We start from the raw sequence: 18,855 nt of genomic DNA on the forward strand, positions 1-18,855 counted from the left end.
GTGACATTATGTAGGAAAATGTTTTTAACATTATTGGATTGATTACAATTAATTTAAAGGAATCATCTCTACAAATGATTTTTTTAGCATCAAAAGTGAAGAAGAGAGCAAGTAAACCATATCCCATTGAAATGTTAACAAATTTTACTTAAAGGCAGTTAGTGATACAGAAGTCTGGTATATCTTGATAATTTAAACTTACATTCCTTTCTTTTTGTGTCAATTTTAGACCAGCAGCTCGGCCGCCAGTGTCAATCTCACAAATGCCCAAGCCAGTAAACTACCACCAGAATCTCACAGTACCACAGAGAAGGTGGCAAACAGCAGTAATGGTAACAATCTCAGTGGAACAGTAGCATCATCCTCTTCCAGGTCTTCCGCCAAGTCTTCTAAGATAGAAGAGGAAAAAGATGAAGCTACCATCATGAATAAAGTGAAAGAAATTTTAGGGAAAGCGCAGCTGGAACAGCAAATGGAAATAGCAAGAAAAGCACAGCAGTTGAATGCCCAGGGCGAGGAGGGCATTGGGAAGTCAAAACAGTGTGTTGTTTCTTCTACAGTCAGCACAGTAGTGCAGGCACCATCCACAAATCTGACTGCAGTAACAGTAGCATCATCAAGTGGCACATCACAGTGTGCTTCTGGTGCACATTTTGCTGGCGCAGAAAGGCCAGAGAAAGGTGCTGAAGAGGGGAGTAGACATTATGAGCAGGCTGCAGGAGGTGGTGTCAAACCATTTGATGTACAATTAGGTCAGAAACAGTTCCCACTGGACAGCCCTCATCCTTCCATTGCTTCTAAACCTGAACTAGTGCCATCATCATCATCATCATTGTCATCATCATCATCATCGGAATTGCCTCAGAATGGACAATATATTGTTTCAACAGCAGACACACAACAGAACCAGCAAAAACATGGATCTCATAATTCTGATCAAATCTCTTCTGTGGAAATGTGCACTGGCGCAAGCATGCTGCAGGTTCCTGCTTCAGAAGTTGGTAATAAAGGGGAATTCCCGGTAGGATTTTCAGCACAGGAAGCCTCCCCACAACACCAGCAACAACAACACCTGCTGCATCAACAACAGCAACATCTTATCTATTTCCAACAAGCACAACAGAATCAACAACAGCAGCTATTACAGCATATCAGTCCTGTGAATCTGAACCAAATTCCAGCATCCATGGAATTGGGGTCAGTTGAAAATGATGGAGGTGTGAATCCTTCTGGAAGGCACATATCTAGTCCCCCATCCCAGCCTGTGAGAAATCGAAGTCATTCATTTTCGTCACAACCAATCATGTCTCCAGGAAGAAGATCCCAATCGGCCACTCCGGCATCATCGTCAAGAACAACGCCCCTTTCCATGCCATCTCCAGGTCCTATGTCACCCACAGGAAATGTATTTCCATTTCCCTTGAATCCAAATCAAGTTCAAGGTCATCCTATGTTTATGGGTCAAGGTTACATGTCTGCAGCTGGTGGACCAGGACCTCATCTAATGCATCAATTTCAAAATTTTCCTCCACAAGGAATACCACCTCACGGCCCATGGGGGTTGCCAGACCTTCAACAGATGGCGCTTTTGTCGCCATACCAACAACAGCCAGATCAGGGACAGTCAACAGGTAAAAAGTCAGCCAAAGGAAAGGGAAAAAAGGGAAATCAGAACCAGAATAAAAATCATCAGGCTATGGTTATGGGGCCTAACATGATTCCACATCAGTTTCAGCCCCAACGGTTTGGTGTTGGCTTCTCAACAACTGCAGCAGGAGCAGCTGGGAATGTAAAGAATATGCATCAGCAGTCTGGTTTTCCTCCCCAACCTTCAAACACTGGAGGGAGTTTCCCAGCAAGTCAATTCTTATCAGCAGCAGCAAGGGCTCAAGGTCAAGTTCAAGCTCACCCAATGCAGGGTCACCAAGGTCAGCCAACCCAAGGCCAACCTCACATGATGATGATGGCCAACAACAACCCCCAGCAGCAACAGCAGCAGCAAATGATGATGCAACACCTTCAAGACATGCCAATGAATAGAATGCCTATGAATCACCCCCAGCAGATTAGACCTAATATGCCAATGACTTTTCCCCCAAATAACATGATGCAAGGGCAGAGATTCCCCATAGGAATGCAGGTACATGCCCCACAAATGATGATGCCAATGCAAAGCAACCCACCTAATAATAAAAAACAGAGAGGTGCAAATAAAATTGCGTCGCCAAATCCTATGGGACCAAGAGCCACCAGCTCCCCGAAGATGGCAGCTGACAATCGTGTATTTAACTTCCCTGCTGCTATTCCTCTTGGAAATGTGCCATCACAGGAGGGTGGAGGGGCTGTAGTGACCCCAACCCCAACAAAAGCTGAGCCTTCTCCCATACAGCTAGTACAGAACATGATCCATGGACTTGAAGCTACTCAAAATGCCCTGGAGGCTGCAGCAGCTATGAGAATTGATCAAACTCAAATCAAAGGTGGGAAGAGGTCAAGCTCAAGTAGCTCCAATAGCAGCCGCGGGTCTAGTGCTGGAGGTTGCCGAGTTGCAGACCGATCTGGAAGCACAGATATGGGTTACATTTCCAAATCACCAGCTGGGAGTACCAGTGGAAGTGAGAAAAAACCATCCCCAGATCACTCCACCAGTTTGGACAGTGTAAACTTGCCTCTCTCCAGTAATAGCACGGCAGCTGAGTCACCTGCAAAGAAAGAAATGGCTCCTAAGTTGACTGTGGACACATCTGAGGCCATGTCTAGAAATAGCCCCAGCCCAGGGAGCAGCACAGTGTGTTCACCTGGGGACCTATCTGGAAGTGCTTCTATCATGAACACAGTGGTCTCTGCCAGTCAACATGTGCACAACATGCTTGCACAATCAGCTCTCATGACCACGGAAGAAATACTAAGAAAATCAGCTCCAAACCAGTCTAACTCACATGGGGTTGAAAATGACTCCCTGAACAGCAGCTTTAGTAGCAACAGCAGTTTTGAGGCCAAGAGTCCTGCAAGCTGTCAGTCTCGTCAGAGCACCCCACCTAGGAACTCTACTCCTAAAGGGGAAAACAAGTACAAGTATAAACGAAGAGGGGTGGGGGCAAGAAAGTCCAGCACCCCTACCATAGCAAGTATGCTACAGATGCAGGCCCAGGGACAACCACCTATGATGATGATGGGTGCACAGCCTCCCAGGGGGGTAGTATCCCAACCTCACCCTATTTTGCCCCAGGGGAGCCAACAGTCATTTGGTACCCCACCCAGACTTCAGTATCCAGGGGGGCAGATGAGACCAGGTGGTATGGTGAACATGGGGAACAACATGGCAGGCCAGCAACTTCCCTTTGTTTCATGTATGCCAGTGGGCCAACCAGCAGAGCAAATTATGCCAAGAGTCCATGCCAGCAATGCCCACATGCCCACCCCAAAAGGACCTTTGCCAACAGCCAGTGCTGAGTCTCAGAACACAGGAGAACAGGGCAACTTTTATGATGGTCAAGGTCATTTCAGCTATGGTGCCAACTCAGTCCAAGGACTGAATGCAGACATGCTGCAACAGTTTATGCATAGACAGCAGCAAAATATCCACATGTGTGTTGGTCAGAGTCAGATGCCCCCAGTATCATCTGCTGCATCAGATCAAGGCCATTATGAAGGTCAGCAGGAAGATCAAAAAGGTCATGAAACAGGTCAAGGTCATCAACTAGGCCAAGATCAGGACATAAGTTATCAGGGCTTTGAGGAAAATCATGAAACAAGTCTGCAAGGTCAGCACATTTCTGAGGTAAAACAAGAAATGTTTGAAATGGAAGGAGACCAGAATAGGTCTCATTCAACATGGATTGCAGGCCAGCAGCAACAGGAGCAAATTGCCCAACAGCAGTCAGCCTTTCATCAGGCAGCATCCGTGGTTCCAGCTAGTGGCCAAGAAAGTAAGCATAAATATGTAGACAACAGCACTGTTAGGAGCTTGAAGACAGAACACCAGCTGCCTAGCAATTACATCACAACACCCTGCAGTTCAAGTACTTACAGCCCTGATGCAATCAATGGTGGAGAGTCAAAGCTGTCTGGTCCTGCTGTAGCCCAGTCTGGTGTGAATCACATACAAAATCAACAACAGCATGATGGACAACACAGCCAGGCTGCCCTTCACTGGCCTGAGAATGCAGCAGTGAACACTAGCCAGCACATTAAGGGGGCAGAAGGGGGAAAATGGCAGCTGGATCAAGCAGTAGGCAGTCTGCCTCAGGATAGTATGGATGAAGACCATCCAGTACTCACTGCCATGATGAACCACCACCATGATGTTCATAGCAACCATACTGCCAAAGATGAAGTAGATGAAGATTTAGGCCCATCACCTCAAGGTGTCCCAAATACAAGGGTCAAGGAGTTTTCGGGAATGTTGACTGATGGTTTGACTGGTACAGAAAACTTCCAGCAGAGTGGTGGTGAACAGTGTCAGGACAGCAAAGTGAAGGTGTACAGGACTGAAGACAGTTCCATCTCGAACTATGTTGGGAAGGGGCAGAAGAGAGCTCTGGTGGAAGAGGATGAAACTAGTGAATGTAAGTAGATCTTTGTGATTGATGAACCTTGTAGTTGTAGTTACCAGCCAACTTTTGCCAGATGTGACATTATACTTTAGATATTTTTTTCATCATTTGAAAGTTATTTTCTTAGATATTTTTTTCATCATTTGAAACTTATTTTCTTTTAAAAGATTAACACGTTTTTTGTTTCTTACTCGTTCTTGGTGCATGTTGCATATGTGGTATGATTGGGTGCTTGGCATTGAATTTGTGGGCTTGTCAATGTTTGGTCCACATAGTAAAGTCAATTTACACCCCAGGCTGAGGATTCATGCTGTTTTGATAATAAACCTACTTTCAGGTGAGTCTGAGTCCTCCTCAATGACAAAAGGCATGCCAGCCAGCCAGAGGTCCTTCCAGGTAGGAGACCTAGTGTGGGGGCAAGTGAGGGGCTGTCCTTCCTGGCCAGGGAAACTTGTCAATGAAAATGAAGTCCGCAGCAACAAGTGTGCTCCTACGGAACCTGGGAAGGTAAATATTAGAAGTAATAGAAGTGAGGAATTTCCCCATAGGAGACTGAAGTGGAGTAGGATTGGTTTAACTTGGTAGTATCTTCCAAACCTCTAGCACTCTTTTATACAGATGCACTTTGTTGGGTTTGTTTTCAGATTGTAATAGTTGTAATCTTTTGGTTAAATAGAAAATTAAAAATCACTATCAAAGTATGATGGCCATGTTTTATTCATAGAAATGGGCTGTGACTTCATATTTTTCCATACCTAACCCCGCCCCATTATAAGTTGTTTTCAATATGCTGGAGTAACAGCATTTGGCAATGTGAAACTCATTAACTCTGAAAGTCGATCTCCTATTAAGTTACCATTATTTTGCAAGTAAATGTGATGGTATTTCCTTGGAAACACAATCACAAACAGAAAAAATGCACAGCAATTACATTTGTATATAACCAAAAATGAAAGAGAAAAGTAAGAACAAACAATCACTTCTGCTTTCCTCTGTACATTCATGACACATAATTTGGTTCCTTCTCTGTTGTCTAGTTCTGGGTGCGATGGTATGGAGACCATTCCTTCACACAGGTAGAGCAGGACAAGCTGAAGACCCTCTCTGAGGGACTGGAGGCACACCACAGCGATGGCAAGAAACAGAGAAAGTAAGTTCAGGGATATGTGGTCAATGATGGTTTATGCCCAGAAGTAACTCCAGAGCAATACAGAGAATGATAACACAGGATAAGGCTTGTACCGAGCACCACTGATTGATGCTTCCTAGAGTCAGTAACAATAAAAAGAAAATAATGTTACTTGTATGCCAAGGTACCATAATTTTAGCTTAAGACAGTTGGTCATATTGGAAGCTTATGTTTTCTTTCCATTTGCCAGTTTATTGTCTTTTGTCTCTCTTCTCTAAAGAAATATATAAGTCCAGGCAAACATATTTTGTAATTATCAATATAATTGAAGCTTATATCAATACATTTTACACTTTAGGGGCAGAAAACTTAATGTCAACCTTGAGGCTGCAATTCAAGAATTGATGGCAGAGTTGGACAGGAAAACTGGTACAGCCAATTGCTGAAGACGTGACCACATCATCCTGGTCCCTCAGAGCAAGAGCCTATAAACCAGATTCACCCAGGCATCAATCTACAGGCATCTGGGATAACCAGTTCAGAGTGAATGTTCTTTGAAATAGTTTTTCTTCTCAATTTCCAATCGTGCATTTCTTGTTTGCATCCTGTCATAAATTCTTTCAATAATCGTGTTTGAATTTATAGCTAGTTATATTTTTGTTAGGATTAAATAGTTTTAATGTTTTCCCTATATTTGGCTATTGATTTTGATAAATAACTGGAGCTTATGAAAGAGTACTTCTAAAAAAGGGGTCATCTTTCGCTTTGTACAATTAAAAACGAGAAGAATTGAGTCATTTTCAAGATGATCTTTCTTTCCTTTATTTTGCATACTGCAGATGTTTTCAGTATGATAGTGGAGAAACATCAGCATGTTTGTAGAAAATTTAAGTCCTGTTATGGCATCCCTCTCTGTAATTCTTTTTCTTTTCAAATTCAGAATAAACCCCTTGACTCTTATTTTTAGCTAGAAATGTGTAGTTTAAACTAAAGAGGTCAACTGTTTTTACGTAGTGTGGTTAAGTTTTGTTTATAATTGTATCATATATATTTTGTCTTTCTGTTAATATTTCTCATTTGTTAATTATTATAATTATTATTTTGTTGTTACTTTGCCTTATTTCTCATTACAAAAGATGGGTGTACAGATTTTATAGATTATTCAAGGTCATTGTATTAATGACAAACCGTACAGACAACTTAATAGGTTTTTTAGAGCTTTAGCATGAAATTGTAACCAAGACCATAAACCTTGAACTACTTAAATTTGGAATATTCTCTTTTTCTTTTTGTTCAGTGGTGGAAAGTAGTCTTGAAAGAAATAATGCAATTTTAAATTTGTTGTGATAGCCTGCGAAACTGTGGATGTGGTGAAAGGTTCAGTCTACTTTAATTGTGTGGGAATGTTATTAGTCAATTATTTGTTATACTTGTCAAGTACCTTGTGAAAGATGTAGAAAAAAGTTGTCTATAATTGATGAAGGTTGCTTATTTGCATAGTCAGCAAAGTGTATTTTTTAACCATAAATGATGGTTTGATATTTATTATGGATGTAATATTCAATCAGTTACTGAATGTAGATTATTGTTGTGAAATGTATGGCTTAGATAGTTGAATAAGTGGATGGTTTCTGATTTTTTACCTGCTCCTGTGTTGGGAATGATGTATGTTTAATTATTTATATATCAGCTTAAATTATCTTTGGGCAATGGGCTGAGGTATGTTTTGTGAAAATAGGACCCTATTTGCCAGATTTGTCATGAATGACTTTCCCTTTCAATGAGCCCTAGGGTTTTGCTCATATTGGCTGCCATACTATGTACATGGAATATTAAGTAAGGTAACAATGTTCCACTTAAATAAAGTATTGTTAACTGTTTTTTCTTTATTGATATTTTTCTTATGTATGCCAATTGTAGTGCTGAAAGTTTTAAGTTTGGCTTTTTTTCGTGAACATTTTTCAGCAACTTTAATCTGGCAAGCAAATTTTTGTTGTGTTCGGCCTTGCAATTGGTAATAGTGGTAATATCGCTTGCTTTAGGTTTATCCCTTTGCTTCATGTAGGCTTGATGTTTTTGTTTTTATAATCTACATTCTTCCTTTTTTTATTTTGAAACTTGTTTGTTTTAAAGTTATGGTAGTAAAATTGATAGATTTCCTCATTTGGTTGCACACCTGAATATTTTATGAGTCCTCTTTCTAAGTGAAGAGGCACCTTTGAGGGACAAGTTTTGGAGGATTAACAGTTTCCTTTTCTACTAACCTGGGTGTTTTTTCTACACTTTTTGACCTTAAATCCTATTTCTTCATAGCAATATTACTATTCTTGATGCCAAAGAATAGATCTCCTTGTCTTGAAAGCTACAATTTCAGCCACCTTGAAGCGGCATTGCTGGGGCAGTTTATGTTTTTGTAGGCCTGGAGAAGTACTTTGCCATTTTGGATCACTGATTGTAGATTTTGTACATTACTAACATTCAGTTGACTGTTACGTTAATGTGTTGATATGTAACCCAGGTCCGTATCTTATATAATTGTCTAATCAATAAGGTTTAGTAATCGATCTTTTACATGCTCCGTAAGTTTGTAAATGTGCACATCTCTACCTTGATACAAAGGAGGTGTCTTTCAGTTTGTGTTTGTATATGTACAATGCTGTATATTTAATATAATAGAGTACGTGCTGTAAAGCTATTCTTCTATACACTGAATGTTTATACATATAAAACTTGTGATACTTGTGACTGAGGTATGTACATATTTGATATACATTGTTTATTATTATTAATAATATGTGTATTACAGCTGTGAAAATGTTGCATTTTTGGAAAACCAAATGGGAGATAGTGGGAGAGACTTGGTGAGATATTAAACAAGATATATACCACTGTGTAAGTGTATGACTATTTGTAAAACTAAATAAATAATTTATTTTCGTGAAGTTTTGTGTACTTGTAATTTTTTTTTCTTCGCTCTGACTGGCATATAAACTGCCCCTGTTAACTATACCACCAGCGTTTGCCGTTATGAACCAAATTTAAAAACTCTAGCTGTTGTTCTTTGAATCTATGTTATGTATCCATGTAGTGTGCCTTATTCAGTTGGTGGTACATACCAAGACGGCGGGAGCGCCTCTCTGGTACGCTAGTTCCCCCCCCCCCTCCCTTTTTTTAATGTCAAAAAATGTCATGGAGTCATTCCGTCTCGTGTGCTTTAGTTTTGAAATTCAAGAAACCAGTTTTCAATGCTTTTCGAGCACCTTGAGTAACATTTCAATACATTTGTCTCATGCTGAGATGGTAGCGGACTTGGTAAAAATAACCATGGTCTAGCATTTTCATTTGCATTTTTAATATAGTGGTGGTATAGAAGATATACGGCTGAATATGAAGTTTACCCAAAAATATATCACATACGCAGTGCAATGGAGTCAAGAAACACGTAAGTCACGCTTCAAATGTGAGGTTTCAGGAGGATAATTAATCTATCTTTCTCTAGCTGCACCACTCTGTAGTGTAGAACATATCCTAGTTGCTAAGCACTTACTCCTGTAGCCAGTGATTCCTAAAGGGTTTATTTTTTATTTCTATTTATTTATTAATTTTTTTATAACATCATTACTTCTAAATACCTCTACCATGGTTGCAGATATTACAGGCAAATTTCAAAAAGTGGCAGAGGGTTAAATGACTGTCTATTTATCCAAAGACATATCTGTCAATATCTTGTGAAAAATCAATCTGTGGTTCTGGTAGAGGGAAACTTCTAATGGACCTTTTAAACTCGACTTTTAATTACCATTTCATCATAATTTCTAATGGACCTTTTTACCACGACATAAAAGTGGTATGGTTATGGTATGGTTAGAGAAAGCAGATAAAATTTTGATTCAGACTGAACCTTTTCTAGCCAAAATGGCGCTTCTTTCGATCCCACCCCACCCCCCTTTCCTCCTGCATACGGGACTTCTGAAGAACGACGCATTTCCTCGAATACCACAGCCACTCAAGGTGACGTAGAACCAGCTGCGCCGTGGCACACTTTACTGGTAGTTGCTACTCAGAGCTTATTCTGAGGCGATGAGCACAATATGAGACGCAGATTATGTTTGCTAGCTTCCTGTATAGCAGCCACAGTGCTACCTCTTCTGATATATTGGAGTCGAGTGTCCAACAAGTTAATATTTCATGGTGCTGAAGGTAGGTAAATCTTTACATTACCAAAGCTCGTTAGGCAGTGATTGACTGGTGTCTCATTCCCGAGGTAAGAGATGCAGTACAAATAGCTATATGTATGATTGAATTTATCTGTGATACTCGAGGATGTTGATTTGTAATACAAAAAATAATGAAATCCAAAATTTTCCTTTAGTTCACTTTGGTTTTTTGAAATCAATTAAAATTGAATAACTTTCAAAACTTATATTATCTGAAAATGCTCTGTCAACAGAATTGGTTTCCAGCAGCATTCGAATCATTTTCGGTTTATAGTATTAAAGAATGATTTTCATAAACATTAAGGTTAGTTAAAATCAAACGTTTAAGTCCCCTTACGATAACTTTCTCAAATTCCAATGATACTGAGACGAGTACTTTCGGTCTTTTTAATGGGTCTGAACACGATTTGCCTTAATACTAAATAGACTTAGACAGAATTGACGTAGACGCAAATTTGATGTTAAGTACTCTACGTCTTCTCATCAGAAGTCTATAGTACCTTAACAGACGTTTCTTTAATCGTCTTTTTAACCATCATAATTTTGTTTATCAAGAGTAAATGAATACTAAAGTATCAAGTACCAACTTTGCTGAGGATGGCATGAATCGGAAAATGTTCAAATATTTTACACAAAAAGGTGGTTTATCACTTTCTGTCACCAGACTTTTAGAAAAAGAATCCTACATTATATCTTCACCCTCACTTTTCACTTTTTATGTTTTATTCAAATGGACCTATATATTTAGAATCACTGATGATCTTTATTATGATGGTTCTACCACATCTTAAAAAAAGCTACGATAACAATAAATTACGATACTGGCATGTGCTAATGTAATCTTTAGGGCCTAATGAAAACGTTTCCACACATGATGCTGCTAGTAATACACTTAATTTTCAACGCTGAATACTGTGTGACATGAAATATTGTAATATGTCCTGTTTGAAAGGCACATATGCTAGTTCAGATTGTAAAGATTTCATTTTCTAGCTTATCAATGCCTTTGTGATAGACGTTAGATATATGGCGAGATTCTCTGTATATTTTCGGGATCTTTTTTATTGTTCAACCGCCTATTTTGGGGTTGGGCAGGTAAGCGGATATCACCAGTGACAATATGTCTTGGACGTGCGCGATATGGCCATGGAGAGGGAAATGAAGTTAGTCCTAATTAACCTAATATGACGCATGTGAAAAATTCTCCCATAGAGGGGTGGCAGGAGTGGCTTTTTGCATCTCTGTCGGATTTTCTCAATCAAGAGCCCCGTTCTAATTAAGCCTTGCTAGAAGGTAAAGCCCATCTTCGGGGATTTAGAATGTGGTACATATACGATTCTAATTCTAAATGAAATGCATTGTTTTCAATTATTTCACTTATTATCTTGGCTAGTTCATAACAGGTTTTGTTTATCATTATAATTTCATTTGCAGATAAGCTCACAGAGGAAGAACGTTTGTTGGCGCTACAGGAAAATGATGCATTCAGCGTGACGCCTCAGGAATTTGACTCAGTTACAGTGGAGGCAAGGGTGAATGAACAGAAAAATCCTCGAACCATCGGGGACCTCACAAAGAATCATGACCACACAGAAGCAAGAAGCAGTTTATTTAATGCACCAAAGGAGAACACTGAGGACGAAGACCAGCCCAAGGACATTCCATCTCATATTGACATGAACAGTGTTGAAAAGGTAGACCGCAAGAAAAACGACAAAGGCAACGACGACGCTTTTGGGCAGTTGAATGTAAACATTTCCGAGGAAAACAACAATGCTTCAATCTGGGAAAACGGCAGTGATCATTTGCTCACAAGGAAAAACGACAAAGTTTTTGAAAATTCCATGACAGGTCGTAAAGACATCACAAACAGGTCGGTAACTCTAGGTAGGGATCAACGTCGCAACGAGTTGTATGAAATGGCCGAAATTCAGACGCGACCCAGGAATACCTCATATCGGGTTCCAGCTGTACCATGTGTGCCTCAATCTGGCGCGTGCAAACCACACAGATCCATCGTGTTCCTCAAGGTTCACAAGTGCGGCTCTGAAACTCTCAGACGCGTCCTTCAACGAGCGAAAGATAAATACAAGCTAAGGCAACTTTATCCCAAGCACGGTGGCTTTTTCTACGAGTGGGAGTCTCCAACAAATATGAACCCAAGAAAAATAACTCGCCAAGATGCAGATTATCACAGTGGCATCACATACGAGGTAATTCTGAATCACATGATCTTCGATTATGATGTAGTACGATCTATGATGCCAAACCATACTTTTTATTTGGGACTGGTTCGAGAACCTTTCTCACACTTTAAGAGTGCTTTCCATTATTACAAAATAGCTCAAAGATTACATATGCAAGACAACGACCCAGTGGCGGCGTTTTTACGGCAACCAAACAAATATTGGACAAACATACCGAAAAGGAATTATCGGAGTTTCGTAAGAAACGGTATGATTTTCGAGTTTGGGTTCCCTGACGACAGGGAAGATTTGAGAAATAACGACACCTTTATCTCAGAATATATTGATTTTTTAGACAAGACATTTGATTTTGTGATCGTCATCGGAATGTTAGACGAAAGCTTAGTTCTGCTGCGTCGTATGCTTTGTTGGGAAATGGAAGACATTTTGTACACAACCACAAATAAACGCAAGTACAATTATAAAAACCTCTTCGATAGTGACTTGGTCGAACTGCACAAAAAATGGAGCAAGGCTGATTATAGACTGTATGAGCATTTTGCTACGAAACTTCAAAACACCATCAAGTCTCAAGGAAAGGATTTCAAGCAGGAATTGTCTGTGTTTCGAGGGACACATAAGGTGCTGTGGAAATGTCATTCAGTTCGAGGTAAGTCCTCGCTGAATTGCGGTCCAGAAGAAAGAAACACTCTTAAATCTGAGTATTACACACGGTGTTGAATCCATAAAAACAGTTTTCTATTCGTTGTTAAAGGGGGGGTGAAGTCTGAGGCTTAAGTTTGGGTTTGGGTTTTAAGGGTTTGGCTAAGCGTACATCTCAAGGATATATAAGACGAGAAATAACCCCAAGGATCGAAACTGGGACATTGCAACCTTTGTCTACAATGAGATAACTTTTATTTACAAGAGATTATCATGGGAGATAATTGACATGTGAATTTTCAAGGGCACATTTTGATGCCAATTGCTTGCTTCTATAAAAATCACTATAGGACATAAAATTTGAGGGGATGTATATTCTACATTTGAATAAATGATAAACTTATACAGATATCTACATTGGTATCGTGTTTTTCTCTGCCATTAGTCGTCTTAGATAGCAGTAGTCTTAGATATGGAGTCTGGAATAAAAAAGCATCTTTACAAGACGGTTTACAGCTGCGACGCGATGAAATTTAAACAAAAACACATTGGATTGGAGCTGTGACAAACTTTTTGGTCAGTGGTGTAAATGGGTTTGACTCACAGCGCCAGTGTGACAAGAATGGCAATCCCAGGAGTGGAAGACCGGGATCCTACATGACTAGTACAGGTGTTGGTTAAGCCTAAATTACATTTGCCATGGGCTCCAAGCGATGAAACCAAATACGATTTTCCGTACCAAAATCAACACAAAATTTTAACGAGATTAACTTCATTCAAGTTAAATGGTACTTATGGGTTTATCATTTTATGTGGAAAAGTAGGTCAAATGTCAAATTGCAAAGTCACATTAAGATGCCAAATATATGATTTCCGTTCAATAGCAACGATATGGGTGTATCTCTGCAAGTTTTCAAGATATAAGGGCCAGGTAATTTACAGACTTAATATAATTTCATGGTGAAAAAAGGTTAAAAGTCAATTTCAAGGTTTCATTAAGATTCCCAATTTATGACTTCCTATTCAAGTTCGATAGTAACTGTGGGTGTATCTCAGCCAGTTCTGGAGATATTATTTGCAAAGTTTAGTTTATGGCGAAAAGTAGGTCAAAGGTCAAATTCAGAGGATACCAATTTACCAGTGAATAGTGCTATATTGCATTCCTGTGTTGATGAAACTTTACTTTGGACTACACGGTCCAGCAGTGTATTCCCGTGTCAGATCAACGACGTGGAAAACGTCCAAAACGCAAACACTGACGCGACATACATGGCGACACGTGTTTAAGAAGGGTGGTGCCATACCAAATATGGTGGGTGAAGTCAATGTGCACCGAGTGGTCCCCATGGAAGAATGAAAAAACACATGTCTAAAACCAGCAAGATAAAACACATTTTCGAGAGAGTTAAATGTCTGGTATATTTGTTTAGGAATCAAAGAGAAAGTTAAGACAAGCGTCAATACCTAAATCCCTTAAAATTATCCAAATAAATAATATTAAAAGAGTGCGTCCCCTCCAAAAATTGATTAAGCTTAATCTGTAAAAAAAACGACATATCACAACATTATACACTAAATTACTAGTAATTATTCAAACTTTACCATTTACTCGGTTTTCTCAATAAAAATGCTAATATAGAACCTAAAGTAAAATGAAATAGCCCAGTCAAACATTGCTTGCATTTCAAAAAGTTATTGTTTTGTATGCATATATTTTCCATCTGGTAAATAATTGTAGGAACTAACGTCCTTCCTAGAACAATAAGGCACATATTTTAACATTTTGCATCCGCAGATGATGCTATCTGCATAGGAGAAGCACATATCGATGTGACGGCACATTATGAGTGGATGGCTGGTGACGGCAGACGTAAAATTGAGTGTAAAAATACTGATTTGTAGTATTCGCTCTTCAACAGAACCGAAAGTTGCCCTCCTGTTAACCTCATCAGATCACAGTAGCCCCTCTGGAGGGTAAAACCACGTGTCCACTTGCACGCTGGGATATCCAGTGACGTAGGCGCATCACGTGACTGTTTGTCACAAAACCCTTCAACCTTTTTGATTACTAGCTTTAAAAAATTCACCTCTGCGGAGAATCCTGGGTCTTGGTCTTTCAGCAAATTTTCGAATTTTTTCTTGAAGTAATCATACAACATGTAGTCTGAATAGCTAAGTTTGCGATGGAGTTTACCTACCAATGGGTCGTTGTTGTTTTTTATGTACTTCGTATACTCGGCAGATTTGTCATCATGAATTTTTAGATATATGATATCCGCAATATCCCAGCAGAACTTACGTTTTATCATCACAAGACCTTCATCAAAGTATTCCATTAACAAGACATAGTCCAAGTCATTGTCTATTTGGTTTATCATTTTCATGGTTGATTCGGGTGTGTTGTCGTTTGATTGTATCGTAAATCCAAAATATTTTGTCAGAACGTTGGAAAATACACTGCCACTTCCGGATATCGTTGGTGAGCTAAGAAACTTTTTCAACTGATCCTGACCTCGAAGCCCATACTTTTTTCCAAGCTGCATAAAGTTATATTGAGATTTAAATTGACTGAGTGGTTCCCTTAGCATCACCATGTAAATCGTGTCATTTGGCAAAAGTTTTTGTGCGACTCGTTTATTAAAATATCCATGGTGGCTCATGATGTCAAACTTCTTCTCACGATCGAAACCGGTTTTTAAAACATGTTGTCCTTGGTTTGTTTTGCCAAATGCAAATTCTCCAGGCGTGGGCAACGCAACTCGAAGTTGTTTACGAAATGCGTACCTGAGAAAGATTGTGGACATTGTCGTGGACCCCGTTTTCGGAGTTTTAAGGAAGAGGATGTGACTATGAGGATCACACGTCGTAGTTGAGCGGCCATTTTTCTGCGCAGGCCATATTGTCAGTAATGTTCTCAGGTCGTGCATGACAGCATCAGGACCACTAGGGAGAAAAAAGAATATATGTAGTATTTTCAGACTTATGCCCCATTTTAATAGTTTCAAAATGGTCTCATGAACATGCAAAGGGACTTCGTTATTCTGACTGTAAGGTCCTCATGCGTGCATCACTTCAGACTGACTTGGCAGCAGCCGGCGACATGAACATGGAATACAGTGCCGTTCATGCACTGTTGCAAAGAAAAGGAGGGATTGAGTGTTTTTAACTAGTAATTTCCCCATTTTAAGGGTATTGTAAGCCATTTTTATCCTTGAGATACCGAAATTAAGGTATTTCTGCATCTAAGTATTCAATAATGCAGCTATCTTTGTGCTGCTTTAAAACGATAAAAAAAACCCCTTGAATATGTAAAAGATCGGCGATAATATTTCTCGTTGCAATGTATAAGCATAGACAACGCAAAGCTTTAATCGCCAATTTTGGGGTAGGATAGCAAACGGTATCAACCCAGAGCAAGATTTTATCACAAAAATTGGCACAGTTGACCCCGAGTGTATGGGCTACGATCTAGTGCCGTCATTTGGTTTGAATGCTTTTGCTATGGAGTCATGAGCCCCTAATTAGAGATTTACATTAAACAAAGGCAGATAAAATTTGAACTAAGGCTTTTAAGAAATATCGCTGGCAGGATTTGGAATACTTATTGGTGTCATTAAATATGCGATAAAACGGTGTTCATGGGTGCTCAGGTAAAGGAGAAATTTGAGAAACCGATTTTTCAATTTTTACCCCCAAATCGTAGTCCACTAGGAATACACATGTTGTACACCGCTCCCTTTTACTTTGTACAGGTGACATTCTTCTGAAATACCAACCCCAATACTAACCTAACCTGTACTTATCACGTGGGACCCCGGACTTCCATTCCTATAGAACTACCATTCCTGTCACACCGGTCAGCCAATCAAATTAATGCTCATGACGTCACGCGCATGGACCTTGTATATATACTTAAGACAAACTGTCGTTAACTGGCAATCAGATTGCTTTTAATGGAAATCAAAATTCTACGATGACGTCAGGTGATCCTGTTTTTGTCTATGTTCATCCGGCTACGACCATTTCCACAATTGATATACCGGGTATTTTAATACTTCTTAAAAGAAGATTGTGGGATTTTCAATTCAAATTCCTGTTAAGCTGTTTTTCATTTTTTATTACTTTTACTGTCATATTCTTTATGTGCAGTATAAATACACTCGAATTCCCTCATCTTAAGTTTCCCAACGTATGAAATATTAATGAAAAATCGTTGAAAAATGCATGACTTTTAGAATCGTTATTGATATAAACATGCTGTATATTCATTGGTTTATGTTGTGTTAAGGTGACTAAATAAGACAGTCTAAATGTCATGAATTTCAATTTTGAAATATCTCAAAACTGTTCTGCACCAAACAATGAGATATTTCAAATGGACAACAGATATTCATTAAGTCGATAAGTGGGTGTCACTGCCCGCATTATGATATCACGGAGATATATTGACTATTTACCCAGCAATTTTCAGGTATAATTATGGAATGAGCCTTAACCTTGAGCGTCTCTTATAATATAAAGATCAATGCAAGTACAATGCACTATATACTAGTACGCTTATGCTTACCCAATTCAGTGTACCCTTTTCATTAAAGCATATATTTCATGATGTATTGTAACACAGTTCAGCTGATTGATTTTCAAAACAAAATGAGAAACATTTATAATGAAAACCCACTTACTTTTCTAATTCTTCCAATTTCACTGGTTTCATAGCAGGTTGTGGCCTTTCCGTCAAACAAGTGGATTGATTTGCTACCAGCAGGATACTTAGTGCAGTAGCAATTACTATTAAAGTCGATACAAAAAACACTTTAAATATGAACGCCATTTTTTTTCTTTGTAACTACTGTAAGACAGAAACGGGTATATTTATATAACACATGGCATGCAAATTTACGCATGCGCTAAGGGGCGTGTATATACCAAAAAAGTGACACCCATAAATGAAGTAGAAAATCAAGTCATAAACCAATGCTCTCTTTTATTTTTCTTCTAGGGAGATTTTTTTACAACATTGCATTGATCGTAGACCCAATAAATAAGCTACCCATGGTAAAAAATCAAAGACATATTTTAGTATTTTGTACAATATCTACTGGGTTGGAGGACGCATCTGACGTGTCTGTGCTTGCGATCGTAAACTTTTGTAACGTTTGCAGGGTGATGGCGCTGCACATACATGCACGGCGCAAAGATAGCATGATATCATTTTTTGCAGGTTTATCCTGCAGATATCTTCTTCAGAGTATAACACACACATCCTCAATACGATTCTGTTCTAAGGATTGCGCTAGTCACTGGGGGTCTGTATCTAGTTCACATATAACCAGCCTAATGTTGCATTGGCTTAAGTGGAGAACCATTATCGGTCAAAGTCCCCAAAGATGTTGTCTACAGCATTTCTTCAGTTCATTTCAAGTACTTGGATGCATTGTTCTGCGTTAAGTTTAACGTTCACCACCATCATCCCCATATCATGATTGATATGTGTTTGCGTCCTGTCGACCAGAAGCAGACAGTTGGTAAGATGACTCTAACCAGCTGTTCTTCATTTCTTACGAGTCCATCACTTCTGACAACGCTGTACCTGCATAAATCTGTGAACATTACCATAGCCCAGTTATTGGCTGCATGGTGTCCATGTCAGAATTTTGGTACACCGTATGACTCTACGTAGACGGTTCCTGGCGGTGGTCAATGTCCTCTTAACAGCAACCCTGCCAAAATAAAGGCGATGGTGCAGACGTATTATAAAGGTAAACTCACAAACATGGTTTGCCTTATTTTGGTTCAATATTGCACTCAATTTCCTTAATGCCTTGAAACGTTTTCAACGAGGAAGGCGTGTAAACAGTCTCTCTTCTCTGGATGAGGTGTCCTATTGGCCTTACCCAGTCTTGCTCATATTTATTGTGTTGTCTAACCCTCTGAATGATTCTCACCGAACAACCCAAACTTCTGGCAATTTAATTTTTTTCTGTGCATTTTAATTGATATATTTCTTTCTTTAAGATTACCTTCATGTATAAATTTATTAGCATTATATTAGTTGCGCCTGGCATTCAAGTTGCTTGTGTACAACTGTTAGAATAAAATATGAC

General features: G+C 39.2%; 2 protein-coding genes across 3 annotated transcripts in view; both read left to right on the forward strand.

Annotated features, from left to right (window-relative positions):
* Nucleotides 1-8,627, forward strand: part of LOC106162002 (uncharacterized) — a 21,054-nt gene extending 12,427 nt beyond the window's left edge. For both annotated transcript variants that reach the window (XM_013539094.3, XM_087018623.1), the window contains exons 5-8: nucleotides 230-4,568; nucleotides 4,894-5,063; nucleotides 5,594-5,706; nucleotides 6,044-8,627. In XM_013539094.3, coding sequence (XP_013394548.2) covers nucleotides 230-4,568; nucleotides 4,894-5,063; nucleotides 5,594-5,706; nucleotides 6,044-6,131 — 4,710 coding nt within the window. In that variant the 3' untranslated portion in view covers nucleotides 6,132-8,627. The remainder of the gene's footprint in view (nucleotides 1-229; nucleotides 4,569-4,893; nucleotides 5,064-5,593; nucleotides 5,707-6,043) is intronic.
* Nucleotides 8,628-9,776: 1,149 nt separating this feature from the next.
* On the forward strand, nucleotides 9,777-13,166 carry LOC106161989 (galactose-3-O-sulfotransferase 4-like). Its single transcript, XM_013539074.2, has 2 exons — nucleotides 9,777-9,885; nucleotides 11,337-13,166. The coding sequence occupies exons 1-2, from the start codon at nucleotides 9,777-9,779 to the stop codon at nucleotides 12,827-12,829; spliced, it is 1,602 nt and encodes a 533-aa protein (XP_013394528.1). The 3' UTR covers nucleotides 12,830-13,166.
* The last annotated feature ends 5,689 nt before the right edge of the window (nucleotides 13,167-18,855 follow it).

This window comes from Lingula anatina, chromosome 7 (assembly GCF_051362555.1).
Source record: "Lingula anatina isolate TDL-2025a chromosome 7, LinAna3.0, whole genome shotgun sequence".
In the NCBI taxonomy this organism is placed as follows: Eukaryota; Metazoa; Brachiopoda; class Lingulata; order Lingulida; family Lingulidae; genus Lingula; species Lingula anatina.